The sequence below is a fragment of the Polistes dominula genome, unplaced genomic scaffold (assembly GCF_049000335.1).
Source record: "Polistes dominula isolate Pdom_NZ unplaced genomic scaffold, Pdom_raw_medaka contig_15, whole genome shotgun sequence".
Classification (NCBI taxonomy): Eukaryota; Metazoa; Arthropoda; class Insecta; order Hymenoptera; family Vespidae; genus Polistes; species Polistes dominula.
In genome coordinates this window covers 9,731,540-9,753,772 of record NW_028300915.1, presented here as the reverse complement: position 1 = coordinate 9,753,772, position 22,233 = coordinate 9,731,540, and the positions used below count along the sequence as shown (strand labels likewise).

At 32.4% G+C, this 22,233-nt stretch overlaps 3 protein-coding genes and 1 long non-coding RNA gene across 6 annotated transcripts; 3 read left to right on the top strand and 1 right to left on the bottom strand.

Annotated features, from left to right (window-relative positions):
• The first annotated feature begins 6,862 nt into the window (after positions 1-6,862).
• On the top strand, positions 6,863-8,388 carry LOC149033261 (uncharacterized). The gene is made up of 2 exons (XR_016175896.1): positions 6,863-7,787; positions 8,046-8,388. It is a non-coding gene; the product is annotated as an uncharacterized LOC149033261 (long non-coding RNA).
• Positions 8,389-10,888: 2,500 nt separating this feature from the next.
• Positions 10,889-14,956, top strand: LOC107069591 (transmembrane protein 53). Of its 2 annotated transcripts, none has more exons than XM_015327033.2 (6): positions 10,889-10,905; positions 11,243-11,493; positions 12,296-12,503; positions 12,590-12,748; positions 13,091-13,216; positions 13,323-14,956. In XM_015327033.2, the coding sequence occupies exons 1-6, from the start codon at positions 10,903-10,905 to the stop codon at positions 13,608-13,610; spliced, it is 1,035 nt and encodes a 344-aa protein (XP_015182519.1). In that variant the 5' UTR covers positions 10,889-10,902; the 3' UTR covers positions 13,611-14,956. The 2 variants fall into 2 exon arrangements, with proteins under 2 accessions (XP_015182519.1, XP_015182520.1); XM_015327034.2 differs by lacking the exon at positions 10,889-10,905 and adding an exon at positions 10,915-11,120.
• Positions 14,957-15,097: 141 nt separating this feature from the next.
• LOC107069592 (uncharacterized) lies at positions 15,098-18,254 on the top strand. 2 transcript variants are annotated; one of them, XM_089170162.1, is made up of 4 exons: positions 15,098-16,429; positions 16,521-16,653; positions 16,971-17,207; positions 17,295-18,254. In XM_089170162.1, exons 1-4 carry the CDS (start codon positions 16,391-16,393, stop codon positions 18,227-18,229), a joined length of 1,344 nt encoding a protein of 447 aa, XP_089026288.1. In that variant the 5' UTR covers positions 15,098-16,390; the 3' UTR covers positions 18,230-18,254. The 2 variants fall into 2 exon arrangements, with proteins under 2 accessions (XP_089026288.1, XP_015182524.2); XM_015327038.2 differs by having other exon boundaries at positions 16,971-18,254.
• Positions 18,255-18,269: 15 nt separating this feature from the next.
• LOC107069590 (uncharacterized) lies at positions 18,270-21,768 on the bottom strand. Its single transcript, XM_015327032.2, has 8 exons — positions 20,646-21,768; positions 20,250-20,409; positions 20,074-20,186; positions 19,802-19,933; positions 19,529-19,736; positions 19,291-19,435; positions 19,102-19,216; positions 18,270-19,007 (listed from the first exon to the last, which is right to left on the bottom strand). Exons 1-8 carry the CDS (start codon positions 20,835-20,837, stop codon positions 18,852-18,854), a joined length of 1,221 nt encoding a protein of 406 aa, XP_015182518.1. The 5' UTR covers positions 20,838-21,768; the 3' UTR covers positions 18,270-18,851.
• Positions 21,769-22,233: the final 465 nt, after the last annotated feature.

Genomic DNA, 22,233 nt, shown 5'->3' with positions numbered 1-22,233 from the left:
TCTTTGTTCATTTTTGGCCACATGAAGCTTTTTCCTATAAGATGTTTTGTTACTCTGCCGCTGGGATGTGACAAATTGTGTACGTTCTTAAAAATCTGCCTCCGTAAAGAGACTGGAACGTATGGTCTTATGCTTTTTCCTACTATGTCGCCATAAATATATTTATCAGAGCTATCGAGGAAAATCTTTTGCAGGTTCCATTTTTCTTCTGCCAAAATATTCTTTAATTCGTCATCCTCTTGCTGCTTTGCCATTAGCTCTTCTGTCGATACTAGGACTGGCATGTCTATGGTTTCCAGTCTTGACATAGCGTCAGCTGCCACATTGTCTTTTCCAGCAACGTAAAAAATTTTGGAAGTGAACTGTCCTACGTAATCCAACTGTCTGGCTTGTCTTGGGCTTGCTTTGTCCGTATTTTGATTAAAAGCGTATGACAGTGGTTTATGGTCAGTCTCTATTATTAATTCTCTTCCTTCGACAAAATATCTGAAAAACTTTAAACTTTTATAGATAGCTAATAATTCCCTATCATAAACACTATATCTAATTTGCGCTTTTTCTAGTTTCCTTGAGAAATATCCTAGTGGTTCCCATTCGTTGTCGCAGAATTGTTCTAAAACTGCTCCAATTGCGTTATCGAAAGCATCAGTCTTTAACTTTAATACTGCTTTTTCTTTTGGATATGCTAATAACGTTGCTGTGGCAATTGCTTCTTTGGCTTTCTTGAAAGCTTCTTCCGATGCTTGATTCCATTCTATCAGTCTTTTGTCGTGTTTCTTGGCACCTATTATATATTTGTTAAGTGGGTCAAGCCATTCTGCAGCCTTTGGTAAGAACCTCCTATAAAAATTCACTACCCCAAGGAAACGTCGCATATCTGAAACAGTCTTTGGTTTGGTATAGTTTTGTATAGCGTGGACTCGCTCATCCAACGGCGCTATACCCTTATTATCTATCTTATAACCTAAGTAGTTTACGCTATTTTGAAAGAAATTGCACTTAGAAATATTTATTGTTAGTCCATATTGCCTAAGTCTATCGAATATTGCACGCAGATGTTTTTCATGAGATTCCTTACTTTTAGACGCTACAATTATATCATCTATGTAACAGGCACAGAAATCTAATTTGCTTAATACTATATTCATAAACCTTTGGAATGATTGCGCCGCGTTACATAAACCGAAAGGCATCACTGTGTACTCGAACAAACCAAAAGGTGTAATTACCGCTGTTTTTTCTATATCTTCCTCAGTCAACGGAATTTGGTGATATGCTCTTGACAAATCTATTGTAGAAAATATATTACAGTCACGAAATTGTTGCATGACGTCGTGTACATGTGGAATGGGGTACCTGTCTGGTACCGTAACGCTATTTAATCGTCTATAATCTCCACATGGCCTCCATTCGCCATTTTTCTTTGGTACCATATGCAGAGGGCTCGCCCATTGACTCTTGGACGGGCGACAGATTCCTTCGTTGACTAGTTGCTGAAATTCGGCTTGTGCAATTCGCAGTTTTTCCGGATTTAGTCTTCTTGCTCTCTCTGCTATCGAAGGACCTTTTGTGATTATATAATGTTTCACCGTGTGGCTGATGGGTTTCCTTGAAATTGGTTTCGTTAAATCTGCGTACTCCCTAAAAAGTTCTAAATACGGACTATTACTATTGTTACGTCCTAGAGGACGAAGTAAGTTAAGTAGTAATAGTAATGCCTGTTGTGGTCACTCTGCTTTCACCGAGTTTAACCGGGACCAGGCTGGTTCGTTTCTCGTTTAGAATAGTGATATAACCTGGCAAAAAGCGTACGGTAAGAGGGTGGATTGAGGAAGGTTTTGAAGTAGGGGGAAGATTAGAGGACCGCAGCTCTGGTTTAACAACAATTTAATGATGATAAAAATGATTTGTGACTTACAGTATTTAGTATACCTAGTAGCTGGTTGCTTCCGAGATTGCACGGGAGGCTTGGGCTGGTTTTCTTTCCAACGGGGTTGAGACACTCAAAGACCCGAAGTTAATTATTTAAATATTGAATAGCTGATATCTAGTAATTGGCGTCCAAATAATATTCGAAGCCAAACTATAAGTTAGATTATAAGTATCGAAATGACTAACTGAATTTATAAATGTTGAAATAATTTATAAGTGGTAAGTTATGCGTTAAAACCCTAAGTGAGAAACTATAAGTTATAAGTGAGAACTGAAAGTGTAAACTATAAGTGTGGACCGAAAAAGGAACTATAAGTTAAAAGTGAAAACTGCAAGTAAGTAGTGAAAACTGAAGTGAGTGCGGGGGCGATGAACTCTGGCTTATATAGCCCCCGAAAATCCTTCGTGGAGGGGGTAGCTCTGGTACCCCCACTCCTAGTCCTAGCTGGCCCAAGCGTCCCGGGCATCCTCGTTCGAGAAAATTCTCTCGTCTGCATGGACTACAAATACATTTATATATCTAGCATTTTCTTACATATACATATGACCTCGTAGCTTACTACTCGTGTGTTAACATCTTCTTTATGCTTATTACAATTATTCTCGTTTACATCTCGTTAATACTTAGTCAACCATGAATTCGTTATTCTCGAACGGTTGCATTATATTATCCTTCGATTAGCTACGTACTTAGCGCAGTTCTAGAAATTAATTATTTGCACTTTATCCTAAGACATTCTTTATCCTAAGGTATCCTTAATTACATATATTCAATCAGGCGCATAATATCGCAATTTACATTGTCTCGACGCGAGAGTATTTTAGAATTATCTTTGGTCACACATATTCAAACAGGCGCATAATGTCGCAAATTACATTGTCTCGACGCGAAAGTATTTTAGAATATTCTTTGATTCTCGAAGGTTCTACAGAGTAATATTTCGTTGGGCCTACGTGGCTTTTGCCAGCATCTCCTAGCCTGGCGGCACTCAGTCGCGGGAAAAGGTTTTATGACTTGAGGGGGTTAACATTCGGTTGCAAGGGGGACGGTCATTCTCAGGATGCAGGTAAGGGTTGCCTACCTGCGTTATAGGCGGTGGTTTTATAACAGGCTTGCGAAGGTGGAGGAATTTCCGGGGAGATCTCCCTTTTTTATTAGTGGGCCCATGCGAGAAAATCGGAACATATCGATTGCTATTAACACCTTTTAGTTGGTTACATAGCGAGTCTCGGACGTGACTCTTTTCCTTTAGCATTTATTTACCCTTTAGCATTTATTTACTCTTTTATTGCCCTTGGATGTTGGTTAAAGGAAGTTAGGGGTTCAGCAGTAAATATTACTGATGCCGCGGAAAATCTTGGAGTGGTGTCGGAATTTAATATATAAACCGATATTTATTCTTCTAGGAAAACATTCTTCAAGGAATGTTTCTATAGTTCCGACTTGTGCTTTGCACGGGACAGTCTTTCCACTAGTTTATTTTGATAAAGAGAACGAATGTTCGAGAGTTACGAGTCATAATTGTTCTTCTATCTGTACTACTTATAATTGTTTCTATTGTTATTTGGTGAACTACTGGAATGATGTCTCGCGCAACTGGATTTGAATCACTGCGAAAAATTTTGGGTGGCGAATCGTGGCGGAACGTCACACTATTAATGGTCAAAATGGTTGGAACGTCAATATTTACTAATTCTGCTTTCCTAGAAAGCAATGTATTGCCGTCCAACAATTTTTTGTTTCTTAAATCTGGTAGTAAATTATAAAAATGTAAGAAATCGGCGCCTATTATTTCTTTAGAAACATTCGCTATAATAAATCTCCATGAAAAATCTCGACGAAGTCCAAGATTTAAGTTTAAAAGTTTTTTCCGAATGTCTCTATTTCTGCACCATTTGCCGCATATAACTTACACATATTGTCTTTGGTTTCATTTAACGAAGTAAGTGGAATCACTGAGACGTCTGCACCAGTGTCTATTAGAAAACATGCTCCTGTTTTCCTATCATTTACCATGAGGCGCAGGTTTTTCGTCGCGTCGTCAACCGCCTCTATTTGAGACGCTTGCACTAGTTTTCCGAAGGCTTTCTTTTATCCGGGCCTGTCCACTTGCACGGGGATCTGCACTTCCACGATCGTTCCGCGAATTTCCAGTGGTAGTAACATAGGCCGTCATCGTTTCGGTGAGTGCTTGACGATCGGCTTCGACTTCGGTATCTTCCGCGGAAACTTCGGTATTTTCTTCTGCCGCGCATCAATTTTTCTATCTTCTCTGTTAGTTGCGCGATTTCCCGCCTGAATTCTGCTACCTCGTTTTTGAGCGGCCTGTTCTGCTACCCTGTTGTTTGAGCGGCACTTCCTATTGGCGCTTCTTCCGAAATGGCGGCCGTTTCCGGCAGACGCTCTCTCTCTAGGATCTTGTCACCCATTTCCGCTAACTTTGCGGGTGACGTATTTTCGTCTGCAATAGCCAGGATCCCTTGTGCCCTGGTTGGTATCCTTTGCATCTATAAAGTTAGGAGCATTTTTTCAATAACACTATCACCTGCTAAGCGTTTCATTTCTCTCCAAAGTTCGGATGGTTTTTTGTTTCCTAATTCAATCCCCATTAATAATCGCCTTAGCCGTTGTTCGTCGGATTTAGTTAGTCTGTGTATTAATGCTTCTTTTAAATGTGTGTACGTACATTGCTCGGGGGGGGGGGATGCTAAGATGTCGTATACCTCTTTTATCAGCGTGGTATCCAAATTCCTTACCACCGCTGAAACCATTAAAGCATCCGATTTAATGTTGTACGCCGCGAATTCCTTTTCCAACATTACGAACCATAAATTTGGTTCTTCTTTCCAAAAAGCTGGAAGCGTTATATTTCTAAATTCACTGGCGTTGATTTCCTTTGTGTATTTATCGGCACGGGTCACGTCGGCTTCGCTGGTTAGTTGCGCCATTTTTTTTTCTTTTTTATTATTTTTTTTATTTTAGTTTATGTATTATTTTTTTTTATTTTTTACGCGGACGTTCCCGGGTTTCGGCACCAATTTACTGTAGAGGGTTTCCCTATAGTAAAAGTAATATTAGACTGAATTTTATTTATTATTTTTATTTAAAGGATGCGACTTGCTTTTCTTTGTAGTACACTTCTCAACGGCTACGTACAGACTAGTAACTACTTCTTATTAGCGTGGTTCCCTAGCCTTCTAGTAACCTTAGAGGGCGCGATCTTCGGTCGTACCGCTACACGTCTGTGGCGGTTCAGTTTGTCAACACCTCTCATAAACTTATTATAGTCACTTATGCAATACGGTTGAACCCGTATGAATAAACCCTATGGGAGAGTAAAAGAAACTTGATATTAGCCACAATCCCCAAATGGGTATCGTTATAAAATGATCAATAAAATCATTTCAATAAAAAAAAGAAGACTAAGTAAGTAAAAGATCGTTACTAAAACCTCTAAATTGCATATTTATCCACGGTATTTTATTATAATATAAAAACCACACCAAAAATATAATGCTTCAAGTATGACAATTCTGTTCTGCTCAACTTACAGACGAATTTCAAATTTGTTCGTTTATTGTAACGAAACGAAGCACAGAATACACACTTTCCGCCATCCACAATACTGTGACTGATATATATAGAATAAAACAAAACAGTTACGCGTACCAAATATATTTTACGTACACCCACGGAGGATAGATACCAGGAGTTCGAACGTAATGTTGAAAGAATGGTATCAATTTAGGGGACAAGATATTTTGCCGCTAGGGCGCGCTGCTTTTCACAGAGTACTCGTTTAAATACTTACGCGGGAAGTCTAGTTGCTATTGACAGCTCTGAATAAAAATATTTTAAGAAACGTGGAATTAATATTATTTAAAAACTACACAAATGTAATAATCAATTATTTGTTAACATAAAATTTTTAATATTATTTTGAGGTTACTCACTTTTGGTGCTTTAAAGAAAGTCACTTTTCCTAAATTCTCACTTGCCTTTCGGCCACTAAGGCAACCATAAACGGCACAACACTTTCCCATTTTTTAATAAAAATAATTCAAAAAATTAAATTAATATTTTATATTTAATTTACATGTAATAATAATAATAGTATCGGTACGTTCTGAATACTTGCGCAGCCAGTGGCAAAAAAGAGAACTATGATCTGGGTCAAGAAATGACTACCACAAAAAATGTGAAAAATCCTATATCGTTTGGATTCCTGGTATCTATCTTCCGTGGTACACAACTCGGCGCCAACCACTCGGTGGCTAACGATAGCCACCTCCACCTCTCGCGTCCCCACCATACGCCCTCTGCTGGGCAAATTCAAAGGTATACTCTCAGTGATCCCATTTGTACGATAATTATCGTATACGTCACATAATTTGAAGCAGTGTACGATCCTAAATCCAACTTGTACGATAATTAATGATTATTCGATATGTAAATATAATTTTCGATATGTCTTGATTTTGTTTTTGTTACACGATTTGTTTGCAGCGTACTCTAGCGCACTCAGTTATTTATGTGTTGAAAAGTATTATATAAATTTCATAATTATTTCAATGTTTGAATCATTCGCGCGCAAAATCGAGTTCCGGTTCCTCAGCAATGTACATGCCGCATCCCTCCTATAGGATCCCTAGGTTGCAGCGTACTCTAGCGCACTCAATTATTTATGTGTCGAAAAGTTCGCAAAAGCAATTTTTTGATTGGCTACAGTCATATTCCTTAGTCAAGCGAAAAAAGGACGAATACAACGAAACAACGAAAGATAGATACCAGGAATCCGAACGATATAGGATTTTTCACATTTTTTGTGGTAGTCACTATCAGATTTATTTCTTTTACATACATCTGATTTCTCACTATCTGATTTATTTCTTTTACATACATCTGATTTCTCACTATCAGATTTATTTATCTCACCTCTCATTTCTACTGATTTTGGCATCACACTTGACGCATCAGTTTCATGTGAATCTCTTTCCGAATTTACTTCTTTCAGTACCGGTCGAAAGTTCAAGTAATTTATTTCATCTACTATTACATCCCTTATTATTTCAAATTTTCTATACTTAACATTCCAAATTTTATATCCATTCGATACAAATCCAACTAATATAGCTTTGTAAGATTTTTTATTGAATTTAGACTTTCTAATTTTATTATGCACATAGACTGTGGAACCAAATACCTTCAGATATTTTAAACTCGGCCTTTTATTATGCCATAATTCAAACGGAGTTTTATCTATTGTAAGAGCCCGCGTTGACGTTAAATTAATTAAATAAGTTGCAGTTAAGACTGCTTCTTCCCAAAATTTCTTTTCTAGATCAGTACTATTTATCATAGCCCGTGCTTTTTCGGTTATAGTTCTATTCATGCGTTCTGCAACGCCATTCAATTGAGAAGTACGCGGAACCGTTAAATGGTAACTTATTCCCTTTTGAACGCAATAATCTTTCATTTCATTTGATAGATATTCTCTACCATTATCACAATACAAATTGACTAACTTTAAATTAAACCGAGCCTCACTCTTTACAACGTAATCTTTGAAAACTATGTAAACATCGGACTTATGCTCTAATAAATAAGTTACGCCATAATGCGTATATTCGTCAATGAATGTTATAAAATAATTTTTGTTATTGACCGTAGAAAGAATGATTGTTTGTAATAAATAATCATGGTTCGACAGTGTATTCTTAATTACTGCAAAAGTTCAACACGAATTACGCAAGACCGTAAATTTTTTCGTTTTCCAAAAAAAGAAGAACGTCGAAAATTGTGGTTGCAAAATAGTAATGTCAGCTGAAAACGTGAAAAAATATTCAGTTTTATGGTTTGTAAAATTTTGTCTGATTATACTAATTTTTAATTGATTTTAAACTAAACTAATAAATATTAAATGAAATAAATCATTTGTCTCATCAACAGTCTTAATCATACTGATTATTACAAAATTATATTGAATTAGTAAAATATTTTAAAACTAACGAAAATACTATCTAAAACAATAATAACCAAATATTAAAATATTAAATATAAAATACTAAAATATTAATCATTCAAATATTATACAATTTTTTTATTTTTCTAGAAATATATTTCCAGAAAGAAGCTTTTATTACAATTATCGAAAATTGGGAATTGATGTTGATGCCATTTTATGAAGATATAATACCCAGGAATCCTAGCTGATTTATTAATATTGGAAATTAAAAACAAATTGTACGAGTGATTAAAATAATTGTAAATATAATATATATAGTAGATAATTGTATTTATTAAAATTGTATAAATTTCTACAAGTTGTTTGGAAATTTCAAATACTGTAATGCCTTTTATCAAATCAAACTTAATTGAATCTTTCTATTTGAATTTATAATAATTTTTTTGTGTAACCTATTCTATTTTAATATAAATTTTTAATTATCATTAAATATAGTACTATATTGCCATGCTAACAAAGCCATACCATTATTGGAATTTCAACGAAATATCACCCGAGCATATTTGCAGCGAGCATCTCCTTCTAATCCTAACAATCATGGTAGTTCTCTATACAAGCAAGCATCAATACTTGTTCCCGAAAGCGTAAGGACGGACCCAATAGGGCATTATTTAGAAAGAACTCTTGAAGGAAAACAAAGAAAATGCGCAGTGTACAAAACAAATGTAAGAAAACAATGTGGCAAATTTAATGTCGGGTTACATGTGGACTGTATGAAAGAATGGCATAAATATCAACTATTCTTGTATATATGAGAAAACGCATATAATAAAAGAATTAGTTTCCTATTAATTTTTTTTTATGCAACCTGCCACAATCCCCATTCGGGACTTCTTCAAAAATATTAAATATTTTCAAAAAAAAAAAAACAATTCGAATAAAATTATACTGCTACATTTACTTTTGTGCATATATATGTAGAAGAGTTGTAAGTGTCGAAGATGTAGACGAAAAACTAGTATTCAGTTCTTTTCTTTATATTTTATTTTCTGGAAAGGAAAACTCTATTCAGAGACTAAAAGAAAAGATTAGGAAGGCCATAAAACCATAAACAAACCTAAGGATTATCGGGATATATTGGTGCAATAAAAACCCTTTGTGCAGTGTCGGGACCCTTGGAGGAATTTCGGATTCCTATAAATAATTAAATTAAATTCCTATAAACATATGCGATACCATAAAAAGAGATAACATTCCGATGTTCTAGATCAAGTTTCTTTATGCATAGTTCCCACTACCAAAAACCATAGGCTGTACTCGTCGGTGGACTATAGGGGTCCATATAGTTATGCTATTGGTAAATAAGATTCGTAAGCTCCTTCCCTATCCAAAGGGGTGTGGGTCATTTCTGATATAAAATACGTGGAAAGAAATAGGAAACCAGTCGCAGTCGCAGTCGCAGTCGCAGTCACAGTCGTAGTTAGTCATCAGTCGTAACAGTCGCAGTTGTATTATAAGTCGTTATCAGTTGTAAGAATATAGTCGCTCATCTAAGTTTTAACCGTAAGATTGTGAAACTATTATTATACTTTTTCTAATACCTGTTTTAAATAAATCTTATTAGTAGGATTAAACTGGGTGTATGTTCACCTCGCATCTCTCACCCTAAATAAAATTCCCTACATATATAACTTATCCGGCCAAAAATTTCAACAACAAAAATTTGGCAGTTAATGGGTTAAGTAAAAGGTGCGAATCGACCCATCAATTTACCAATAACATGTTGAATCGTCATTACTCTTACAAAAGAGAGCTACAACTCCTGATCGCAGTTGCATCGACTCGGCCTTACGATGTAAAGATTTCAATTTTTATATTACAGATATTATACTGTAAATAGAGATCTTAAATTTTTCTAATACTGGAGTCTTATTTAGAAACTATGATAAATTTTGCTTATGAGAAACGTGGATAGTTTAATGGCCAGTCGAAGAAATAACTTATATTTTTAAGTGTGTGTATTGAGATAATATGGAGTCTACGCTTCGGAGTATGCAGTCACACACATCACACACACCTACAACATTTAGTAGCCAGGAATGGGGACTACGAAGCAGCGCACAAAGAAGAGACCGAGAATAGGAAAAAATGTATAGCTATATTTTGTCTCATTCTTTCGCAGGTTCAATCCTATATGTTTTTCTCTTTTTCTCTTTTTAGTCTCGTAGCCATTTTATCGCTTCGTTACATGGATTTTCGTTCAAATCACCCTCATTCTAAAGAAGTTTTCACTTCAAAAACATATGAAACAAAAATGAATCCATTAAAAATAAAGTTATTCTTTTCTGTTACAAAAAAGCATCAAACTAAATTAAATTTAATATCAGATCTGCATAAGTTGGCATTCAGTTAGAAATAACTATCGAATTTTTAAATTTCTATTTCTCTTATTGCTGGTAAACACACCAATCGTATCGCATCCATAGAAATGGCGGCGAATCTTTATCCTTTTTAAACGTACCGATCGAAGTTTCGAAAAACAATCGCATCATCTTTCTTCCCATCTAAAAATACAAGAACATATTCATGTCAATTGAATTAATGCTTTGAACAGTCTGAAATTATTCTCGATTTTTTGTTATTGTACCTAGTCGATATTTCGGAATGTAACATTTGTCTCATAAAGTGTATCATCGATGAACAAACAAATCTATTTGGAAAGAATCAGTTTATGGTAAGTTTTGCAAAGAAACGTATTAATCTTCCAAACTTTATTCACCGTGGAAACAAAAAGAATAAAAAAATAATTAAACAAGAAAAAAGAGACGAAAATAATAATTCTCGTATAAAATAATCTTGTTTGAACTTGATACGATGAGGTGACTCGTGTGCACCTTCAGGAAACTCCATTTATCGATCTTCTGATTCGCTTTCGCGCTTTCGAAGAACGCGAACAGTACGACGCAAGCTCGTACCGAACGAGAGGAAAGCTTTCCATGTTGTAATGGTAGGGTGCTTTTATGTGTTGCTTAGGTCAATGTGTGTGTTTAAATGAAAGAGTGAGAAAGAGAGTGAGAGAAAGTCAGAGAAAGAAATAGATAGGAAGATAGACACATACATATATCTATATACATATATCCCACTTCATCTTTTCCACCTCGTTTTGCCTCCCTCTTTGGAGTTACCCGCGCTCAACGTTACGTTACGTTACTTTTCCTCGAGGTACTCTATTTCTCGTCTTCATTTTATCACCTTACTGAATTCATCTACGAAAATATACATACATAGGCACATGTAACTATATAGGCCTACGTATTAAGGAAAATCATTTCTGGATTGAATAGAATAACGATACGATTATGTCAGAGAAGATGAGCGATCAGGAGGACCTAGAATACTGCATAATGTTCCCGTCTTTTCCACCATCACCAAAGGACCCAGCTTTGACGTCTTCCACAACCAATGGACAGGATCATAAAGAAGAATTTGTTTTTGTCTATGAAGAGGACAAACGACCATTGGTTGTTCTTCTTGGATGGGCTGGATGTCAGGATAGATATTTGGCTAAATACAGTGCTATTTATAAGGAGAAGAGGTAGGATCATTTCATAGGTAACATCGTGTATCTTTCTTTCTCTCATTCTCTGTCATTAGAATTCAAGGTCAGCCTCCAAATCTATACATGTTTATTCATTCAATCGGTGTGATAACTATTGAAGGAAATGAGTCTGTCCTGCTTCTCTTCCATTTTTTTCCTTTTTTTTGTTTCCATTAACATTCCATTCGATATGATTTTGATTATAAATTTGATGTCAACCAGCAGCACGGCAGCCGGTAGTACGTTTGTAGTCGACGATTATCGACCGCTCCGTACCGGCTTTGCACAGATGCTGCTCACCTGACCAGAATTCGGTTTGTTAATATTATAATATATTTGTTGTCATCTGACAAAAGTTTAGGAATTCCGCTAGTTTTACTTTCCTTAAGACGCTTTAATTACTGTACAGTGATTTTAAAAATGTTCATTGCTGTGACTGATCAATAGACACGTGTCAGAAGTTATTTTTAATTACTACTTTATATGGAGAATATTTTTCATAGATTAGTTTATATGACGGTAGCTAATTTTTATTGATTTCGTGAAGTACATTTTGGCACAACTAAAAGTTACATAATATAATATTTAAAATAATATTTTTTATAATAACAAGTTAATTTTCTGAATATGAAATTGGCCTGAGAGACGACCCAAAAATGCTCAAATTTAATAAAGGCACAAAATCTTTGTTAACCATTACATCAAATATTAACGATAATTACTTGAGTTTGATTTAAGATCAACTAATAAAAATATTACATAATATTGCTAACGAATCATAGAATTCGATTATTTGCAGTTGCATCACTCTTCGTTATACAGCACCTATGGAATGTCTTTTTGGACGAAGAAACAAAATGCCTTATATAGGCAAAAGATTGTTACAAGTAATTGCTAAAAACAGTTTGAACGGTCATCCGATATTCTTCCACATATTTAGCAATGGTGGCGCCTTACTTTATCAACACATCAGTATTGCAATGCAACAAATGAATTCTCCGATCCAAGTAACGGAACAATTTATTTCTTAATCGCTTTTTCCTATAAGAATATTAATTTATTCATAAATGTTCATTTTAATTATATTCCACAGTCACAAGTGAAAGGGGTGATCTTTGACAGTGCACCAGGTGAAAGAAGAGTTACATCCCTGTTCAAAGCTATCAGTGCAATCATTGGTGGACATCCTCTAACAAATATACCGATGTCATTCTTTATTACAATCTTCTTATCAATGTTCTGGTTCTTCGAGGTTTTTATCGTCCACTTGTTTCTCTCTTACTTTGTAGTGATAAGCCTGATTCTTCAAGTACAGGGTAAATTAGTTTAAGGAAAAAAATAATGTAAGATTTAGGCTCATTACCATAAATTTCATACGATGTTATGAATTTACTGCGATCTCATCTTTAAAAAAACCAAATATTGAAAATAAAATGGTAGTTGAATAGTTATGCAGTATCTTGTGGAATAATAACAATCGCAATACTGTATCTTCGCTTAAAATTTATAATATCAAGCGTAAATCTTGGCACTCTTCAATATTTCAAAAAGGATTGATAATAACAAATTTAATAGAAATGTAATCTATATACAGGTGATCGCTCATGCACTTGGACGAGGTTTTACCATCCAATCGAATCCTTTCGCATTGATGGAAGAATCCTCCTCTTGGCCACAACTATTTCTTTACTCGAATACCGACACCTTAATTCCTGCTGCAGTTAGTTCATACAAATATTCTATAACTCAAGCTTACAAACTAGGATTTTGATCTCGAGTACTTAACAAAATAAATTTTATATTATAAAATAGAATTATATTTTTAGGACGTTGAGAAATTCGCAAGCCGACGTGCAGAACGCGGAGTACGTGTACAGCTAGTACTCTTCACAAATTCACCCCATGTTAAACATTATGCAATGTATCGAGAGGTCTACGTTAACACGGTTTACAGTTTCATCAACGAGTGTCTGCAGTCTGGCAACCCGTCCAAAAGGTTCGAGAAATCACCTAATCTTGACGAAGATCATATCGAATCCGAAGTTTACGATTCGCAACCTGGTCTCACGAAACGTGTCGTTTTACCTAACGAGGCAACCAAGTATCTAAATTAGTACTCATACACGCGAAAGAACAAATCGTCGATAAAATGAAAAAGATAAAAAGAACAAGCATTTTTATTAGCAAAAATTATCTTGCATTATTTCGTCGCAAGGAAATTTTAAACACGCGTTCGTTGTAAAAACTTACGGATATCGAAAATCGATTAATATTGATCATATTTTTTTTATTGATTTAATTTTTTTAATTATTTATATTTTTTAAGCAATTTAATACGAGCTAATAGTTAAAGTTAAAAAGTTAATACAAGTATACGAAGAACAATGGAGTGATGATTTTTTTTTTAATTTATTCTCTTTTATAAAGACTTTTTCAACAAAAAAAAGAAGAAAATTTAAAAGAAAACGAAAATTAATATCGATTTTCGAACTCTGTTAGTTTTCACAAACGCGTAAATATATCTTCATTGCTTTTCAATTTCTTCCCTTTTACACATCTTCCATTTTCCGACAATCCGAAAGACGTATGAGTAAATAAGTGCGTATCAAACGTGCCTCGGCTGATTGTAAGTACATAGTACGAAAAAATAAATATATACAGCAGTACAAGACGAACCCCAACAACAACAAGAAAAGAATTAAAAGATAAAAATAAGTAATTCCACAGGAACACTTTCCCCGCGTAGTGAGCTTATAATGACTCTAGGTGCACTTTGCTACTGAATTAATGATCAACATAATATAATAATGATTCTTATTATTATTATCATTATTATTATTTGAACAATATTGAGAGAAGGAGAGAGATTTATTTAAATAACATACGCGAGAAATAAAAAGAAAAAGAAAGAGAACGTACTATAAAATATGTTTAAAAAATAAAAAAAAATAAAAAAGAATACGAGGATCATTCGAATTGCTCTGAATATCTATTTTTTCAAACCCGATTGTAAAAAGAGCATGGATCCTATATTATATTATCATTAGTATTATTATTCTAATTGTTTAGATTATAATTATTATTATTATCTGTTATTATCGTCATCGTTAATACGATGATTATAATGACTCAAATTATGACTCGCGAGTAGGACTCGCGAGTAGTTGATCAACTTGGTTCGATGATAAATCGCACAAAATATACATAATATAAAGTTAGAGTCTTGATCTAGCTTTCGCTATAAATCAGAAATTTCAAATTGCATCCTGATTAAAAAGGAGGATTTAAAGAAAATGTCTCTAAACCAAGTCCCCCCTCTCCATCAATAATTCCTTCCCTTCTTACATTTTGTCTCTCGTTATATCAGACACTATGTTAACGCGAATATATATAAATGCAAATATATATTTTGATCTGTCGATTAGTTACAAAATAAAGACTGATAAATACCTCTTACAAATGTATCATGCGTTTTGTTATGATTTTTTATGTAGGCATATATATAATTTTAATAATAAAAATGAAACAATAATTTTTTTATTAAAATATAAATTTCTCTGTGTGAACGAGTAAAAGAATGTATAATTGTAGTATTATTAATAAAATATTTAAGAATATATATAATTTAATAATATAATATAATTAAAAAATTAAAAATAGTAGATATATGTTAATAATATTTTTAATTATATTATATTATTAAAGTGTAATACGAAAGATCAAATTTTTAGATAAAATTTATATAATACTTCCGAAATTTTTATCAAAATCGAAATTTTATATTCTTTTGCTCGACCATCCTTGAGGGAAATTTATCAATCATGATCGATAAGGAAAAAGACGATAGTAATCGATTTTTTAAAAGAATCCTGTCAAAAATATGATGGTTAACATTTGACAATAAAATAGTAACAGCTTAATAATGAAAACATATTAGGATCCTAAAAAATCTTTTGATAAAGAAAAAACTATCTAAGAAAAAATATAATTTTTTCTTGGTAAAACTTTTGGAGCTGGCGTATATCGAAAGTAGTTTTCCGAATTGTTCGCACGCGCGATCCCATTATCTATCTACTTTTTTATCAAGTCGTGTGGAATCCCTTCGGGGATCGAGATCGCTAAATCGGGAAGAAAGAATTCGTCTCGAAGGACTTTCTTATTTCGTTCAAGACATCGAACAAAAAGTGCAACAAAAAGAACTCGACGAAAAGTTTACTAAATTTGAACTTAAAGTCAAACCTTCGAACAGGTACGAAACACTACAAGTAATACAAGCTGATCAGAAAATTTATTTTCAAATGAAGAAAAGTTGATAATAGAAAATGAGTTATTGAATTTTAGTATTAACAAAAAATCACGAAAATTGAATCCTATGCGAAAAACTGCTGCTGTTACAGCTCGTCCATTATTTTGTAGAAAAGGTGACAAAGTTATTTTTAATTTTCAACACTTCATAAGTCCTGAGAAAATTTTAAGGGAATACATTGATTTTAATATTTATAACAAGTAAGCTTTTTAATGATGGGTTAAAATTATATATAAAGTTAAGTATTTACCACTTCGTAAGTCTAACATTTAAATCGATTTTGAATCATTTTTAAATAATTAACAAAACTTTGTTAAAATTTTTGGAAAATTTCACGAGCCATAATTTTGCCTCGTAAATAATTAACATAATTTCTGATTATAAAAATTAAAAAAAAAAAACATAAATATATTCCTGAAAATTTCGAATAGAAGCAAACTGGCTAAAATTGACAAACAGAAAATCTCGGAAGCATTATGCTCGTTGTATTGCGATAATCAATTCAATTCTGATGTAGATCCATATAATTTAAAATCACGAAATAATTCTAAACACCGTAACGTGAAAGGGCGAAAAAATAATGGGAAAATGATATCGGCGAGAATAAGTAAAATTAAGCAGAATATCGTACGTAATTTAATTTTTTTTTAATAATGTTAAAAATGATCTTAATTTCACAAGTAAATCAATTTTAAATGATTCAACAATTTTTTAATAGAATACAGAAGATGAACGTTGGATAACTAGACCAGCACGTACATGGCAGCCTGCAAAAAGGATCTCTGCAACAAACAACATCGTGTACGAATTTAATCCTTTTGGAAATGTTGAAAATAACGATACATCAAAAGGTTTTAACAATTCTTAAAATTCTGTAAATTCCTGTGGTTTATTTAATGGCTTAAAAAATATTAGAATATAAAAATGATGAAAAATATACGATAATTTGAAAAACTGTTATTTATTGGGTCAGTATTTTTAAACATTTGTTTATCAGTATTTTAAATAAATGATCAAAATATCTATACTAGAAACAAATAATAATGTATACCAGCCTTTTATATTATAAAATATTGATTAAAAATGTATAAAAATATTGACCAAATAAATAGAAGTATAGGTTAATTGAAAGTAATCAAGTTTTGGTGGTATCTGTTTTCTTGCACAGTTTCAACAATTTATAAATCTACAACGAACGTCAAAAAACATATTGTAAAAGATACAAAAGCACGTTCTATTATAACATTACCGAAATTAAATTCCACTCTTAATAATTCACTAAACATTTTTGAAAAAAATGAAAATCTTACGAACGTTTATGAAAACCAGACTTCTTTACCTTGTATTCTTAAAAAAACAGATTTAACGAAAAATGAAACGATTTCGAAAGAATCAGATATGAAATGTAAGTCTTATAACCAGAATCGAATTTCATTTTTTAAACATATCCTACATATATATATATATATATATATAATTTTTTTGCGTATAGGTAAAATGGCATTAGCAAAATTAAATTATATAGACCGAAATATAGAAAAAGTTAAAACAAATTGGGAACAATTTCAAAAACATGATCGCAGAAAAGAAAAATATATATTTAATCCACATATGAAGAAATTATACAAAGTGTTAGAAAGCACTGTGTGTGATAAAAATAAAATAAAAGAAAATGTTGACTCGACAAATGATCAGGATATATTATTAAAAGATAGCAAATTTTCCAAAAATTCTAAAATTAATCAATGCGATGTTGAACATATCAAAAAGGTGTTTTTTCCAAAAGGAGATCAATTGACCGTTGTAAAATCTACGAGTACCAATTTACCTAGTAAAGAAATTAAAGAAGATATTTTAGGGAACGAAAAAAGAGATATTGTTGAGCAACAATTATTATTTACGGAAAAACTTTTGTGGAATATAAACGATATCTTAACTTATGAATCGAATTTATTAAATCCTTATAAAAATGATTCTTTGAATAATACATCACGTAAAGTTAAAACCGAGATAGACAAATATTTACTAAAGTATACCGCAAATTTCGATAAACTTAATACAGTAAAACAAAAAAATTTAACTATAAAAGTAATGGAATCTCAAAATGGTATACAAGAAAATTCTAATAAAAATTTAAGTTATTCTTTTTACGTCAATCAAGAAGATATAAATAATTTTAAGAAAAATGGAAACGAAACATCTGTAAACAATAATGAATTTGCAGAAAATAAAAGATCAGCTAGCGAAACACCAAATATAGACACAAAATCGACTGAAATTTTTGACGAATTTAATGAAAAATTATCAAAAGGAAATGCATTCGTAAAAATGAGCTGTAATAATCTAAATCTACCGAAAAATGTCTTAAACGAAGTCCTTCAGTCGGAATATTTAAAAAAAGAATTATTGTCGTTGTATCCTATATAAAATAATATTTAAAAAGAAAAAATAATTTTAACAGAATTGGTGTTTTTTATTTGTTTTAATTTTTATTTTGTATATATAAAAATTGCATCTTAAAACACATTCTTTATGTACATTATCGACTTATACACAATATACAATTTTTTTATGTGCAAAATTAAAATCTTGTATATATATATCAGAACATATCACAAAATGTTACCTATTAATTCGTGTTATTATGATGCATAAATTAAAGACGATTATGTATGTTATTTTAGATTCATACATGTTCGTCATGAGTCTTAACCAATTCCAGTTTATGCATCAAAAATGGCACTGTCTTCATCGCTTTTACAATAGTCATCACTAAACACTTTTCACACTGCATTTATTTATAGTGTTTCGAGTTTGTTAAAATATATATTTCTTATATTTTGATATGTTTTTCAGTGGTTTCTATGTAATATAATAAATGTATATATGCCATGTCGGACCTATATATGCTAAGATTCTGAAACTATATATCTCTGCGTATATAATTTTTATATACTACAATCTCAATGCAAATATACACATCCAAATAAACATCACAAGCTATTCTTTTTCACGGAACAATCGATAATTTTTCCTATAATTGATCATATCACAATACTGGAAGTGCTGAACTATGGCTTTGGTATATTATAGCACCTGTGAAATTAATTGCTGCAGCTAATACAAACACTGGCATCCATCGACCATGAGAAGCAGTTACTAATTCAGCCGTTAATGGACCACAAAGAATACCAGGTATAGTGGCCTAAAAAATTTAATTAATTGATTTATATAAAAATATTGATACTAACTACTTGACACATCAACTTTTATGAATAACTTAAAACTTGTATATTTACGATAGTATTTGATACAGCAAAAGTAATGCCTGCATGATTTGGTGCTATATCTGCATGATTACTGAGATGTCCAGAAGAATTGCATGCGCAAAGTCCCATTGATATAGAAATAAAACTGTTCAATAAAAAAGTATATATTATTAGAACATACTAAAATATATATTTATAAAATTATTTAGAAATACTTACATTACTGCAGCGAGTAAATTATCCACTGCACAAAATGCTAATAAAAACGCTCCTGGTCCTATTAAGCCTATATTTGTCATCAGTCTTCTTACAGATAAGACGGACCATCTTTTCTGTATAAGATTATCAGCGCTATGTCCGGCAACTATAAAAAAATTTTATCCCATATATTATACCCTATGCATCTATTTAAAATGCATCTGTTTAAAAAAATAAAATACGCGTGTAAGATACATACCGATACCAACAAGAGAATTGACAATATATGGAAGTGCCGTTAAACTTATGCTTTCTTTATTAGCAGATATATTTCTCGTCAAATAAGTAGGCAACCATTGCATAATTATATAATTACTCCAATTCATTGCAAAATGTGCTATATACAAAGCCCATAAAGGCCAATGGGTAATAAATTCAGTCCAGCGTAAGTTTCTATTTTGTGTCACCTAATAATATAAATTAAAAAAATGTTATTTATAAAAATAAATTATTAATGTAATAAAAAATTTACCTTTGGTACGAAGAGAGGAATTTCATCCTGAGAATTAGTTTCTTGATATAATAATAGCCACAACAAAGTCCATACAATTCCAATAATACCAAATAAATAAAATCCACTTTGCCAGAACAAATTAGGACAAATCTAATAATAATAATAATAATAATAATAATAATAATAATAATAATAATAATAATAATAATAATAATAATAATAAATAAAATAATTTAATGCTTGTTAGAGATAATTACGAATAATAATAATTAAATTTAAAAAATGCTTACAACAGATGCAACAACTTGACCAACAGAACCTGCAGCTACGAGATAACCAAACGCTCTTGACCTTTCTTCTATAGGTACACTATGCGCAAATAAATGAAATATCACTGGCAAGCCTAAAACATTCACAGTTATATATCCGACATATGAATATTGTAAAGTTTTCTAAGAATTCTTACCTAATCCTTCGCCCAGACCAAGAATAACTCTGCAGATGATAAGCAATGGAACAGATTGTGCCAAGATTGGTGTTACTACGGTACTTATAGACCATAATAAAACAGCCAACATTAGTACTGTTTTACAACCAAAACGACTTACTATACTTGCACCAATAATCTAATTAACATTAACACAATAAGATAGTTCAAATGGTCGTATAACATCATTTATAGATCAGTTAAAGCTTAAAGCGCCGACTAATTTATTAGAAATTTTAGCTAGAACTTGATAAAGATTTGAAATAACTCAATTTCTAGATAAAATAATAATTAATTTTTAAATGTGTATATTAAAGGGAGTCTAGCGCTTCGAGTATTAACTTAATGACATTTTTGTTTGTTTAAATTCCATACCTGACTAGTAAAATAACCAAACGCAAAAGCGGATAATATCCAACCCTGCCAATGAAGATTCCATTTAAATTCATCGGTCATAGGAACGATTGCTATCGGCATGATAACTCGATCGGCTGCATTAATAAAATTCGCAGCGGAACAAAGTGCAACGATCCGCGATGTGCGCGGAAGCATCCTGAATTTTGGCATCTCAAAAGAAACTTGGTATTAAATAGGCCTCCAAAATTTACATCGCACGACAGCTTAACGATAGCCTAACCTCCCCTAATATGTAAAATTAATTAATCTACCTTGACATTGTAACGAAAGAAACTTTAAACAAATCTTTTTCGAGTATCATTTATCATAAAATAATATTAATCCTTTCAACGATAGCGTTAAGGTTATTAAATTGACGATAATTTGCACATACTACTACATTATAAATCGTTGACGTTATTCAACGTGTCAACCACATACAGTGATCCCAGAAGCTTTTGCTTGCTGATCGACACAGTGCCGTAAAATTATCGGGTTCTTAGTAAAAATTATCGTACGCACAGGAAAAAAATTTTGACTAGTTTTGACTAGGTTAACACTAGGTTAACAAAGATAAAAAAGATTTTCTCCGCCGGATTTTCAGATTTTTTTTTAATGCAATTTTTATACAAAAGTGCAAAAAAAGTATGTATACAAAAGTATATTTTCGCGACTTAATGACCTTTTCTTTTTAACTTGTCATCTCCTTTTTTTCCTTTTTTTCAGCTTTTTCGGGATATGCGACTATGCGACTATGTAGGGCAATAGGAGGCACTGAGCGAGCACTGCGCTGCACAATCGAAACAAAAACAAGATCGAGACATATCGAAAATTATATTTACATATCGAATTATCGTAAAATTATCGTACAAGTCGGATTTACGATCGTACAATGCTTCAAATTATGTGACGTGACGATAATTATCGTACGAATGGGATCACTGAATTTACTCCATATAGAGATATTACAGATAGAGTAGACAAACCATAGGCGGTTGTGTAAGTGGAAATGTCTCTGCATGAATATAGCAAAAAACGAAAGGTTGATGTTATCTCTCTTTACTCATGCGGTACCGGCGTATGCGCATTAGACTTGTCGTGCTTGTCGTACACGTAAGAATACGATACCAGCTACCTTAACCTCTACCAGCAGACTAATGCGCATGCGCCGCTCAGCGCAAGTTAGAGAGAGACAACATCAACCTCCCATGTTCTATCTCTTTTTATTTCGTCGACAGGTTTTATGCTGGCTTGCTGCTCTATGTGTAGTGTCTCTATGATCAACCATCGGATTAAATCTCGATATTCACAGTTCGATAATAATCGAATACTCTCGATTTAAACAATATATATCGATAGTCGTCTTGTTAAATTTCAAATTCAAAATTTAAACTAATCGATAAATGGCATTTACTTACACTTATTAAAATATCAATAATTATTAAATAATTTTATAAATTTATTTGTTACTATAATCTATTTATATTCTTACATTCAGGTTTAATAATTACTCGTACCCGTTTTTAATTGATTATGAGTTAAACAATCAATATTACCGATTGAGCTG

What these genes read in the sequence shown, in the direction of transcription:
- LOC107069590 (XM_015327032.2), bottom strand. Translation starts at nt 20,837, where the DNA reads ATGCCAAAATTCAGGATGCTTCCGCGCACATCGCGGATCGTTGCACTT. An exon ending in TTCCTCTCTTCGTACCAAAG is followed by an intron (nt 19,737 to 19,801) that starts GTAAATTTTTTA and finishes TTATATTATTAG; the next exon opens with GTGACACAAAATAGAAACTT. An exon ending in AATTTACTCGCTGCAGTAAT is followed by an intron (nt 19,217 to 19,290) that starts GTAAGTATTTCT and finishes TTTATTGAACAG; the next exon opens with TTTTATTTCTATATCAATGG.
- LOC107069592 (XM_015327038.2), top strand. Translation starts at nt 16,391, where the DNA reads ATGATATCGGCGAGAATAAGTAAAATTAAGCAGAATATC. An exon ending in GTAAAATTAAGCAGAATATC is followed by an intron (nt 16,430 to 16,520) that starts GTACGTAATTTA and finishes ATTTTTTAATAG; the next exon opens with AATACAGAAGATGAACGTTG. An exon ending in AAATAACGATACATCAAAAG is followed by an intron (nt 16,654 to 16,970) that starts GTTTTAACAATT and finishes TTTCTTGCACAG; the next exon opens with TTTCAACAATTTATAAATCT.
- LOC107069591 (XM_015327033.2), top strand. An exon ending in GCTATTTATAAGGAGAAGAG is followed by an intron (nt 11,494 to 12,295) that starts GTAGGATCATTT and finishes GATTATTTGCAG; the next exon opens with TTGCATCACTCTTCGTTATA. An exon ending in CAATGTTCTGGTTCTTCGAG is followed by an intron (nt 12,749 to 13,090) that starts GTTTTTATCGTC and finishes ATCTATATACAG; the next exon opens with GTGATCGCTCATGCACTTGG.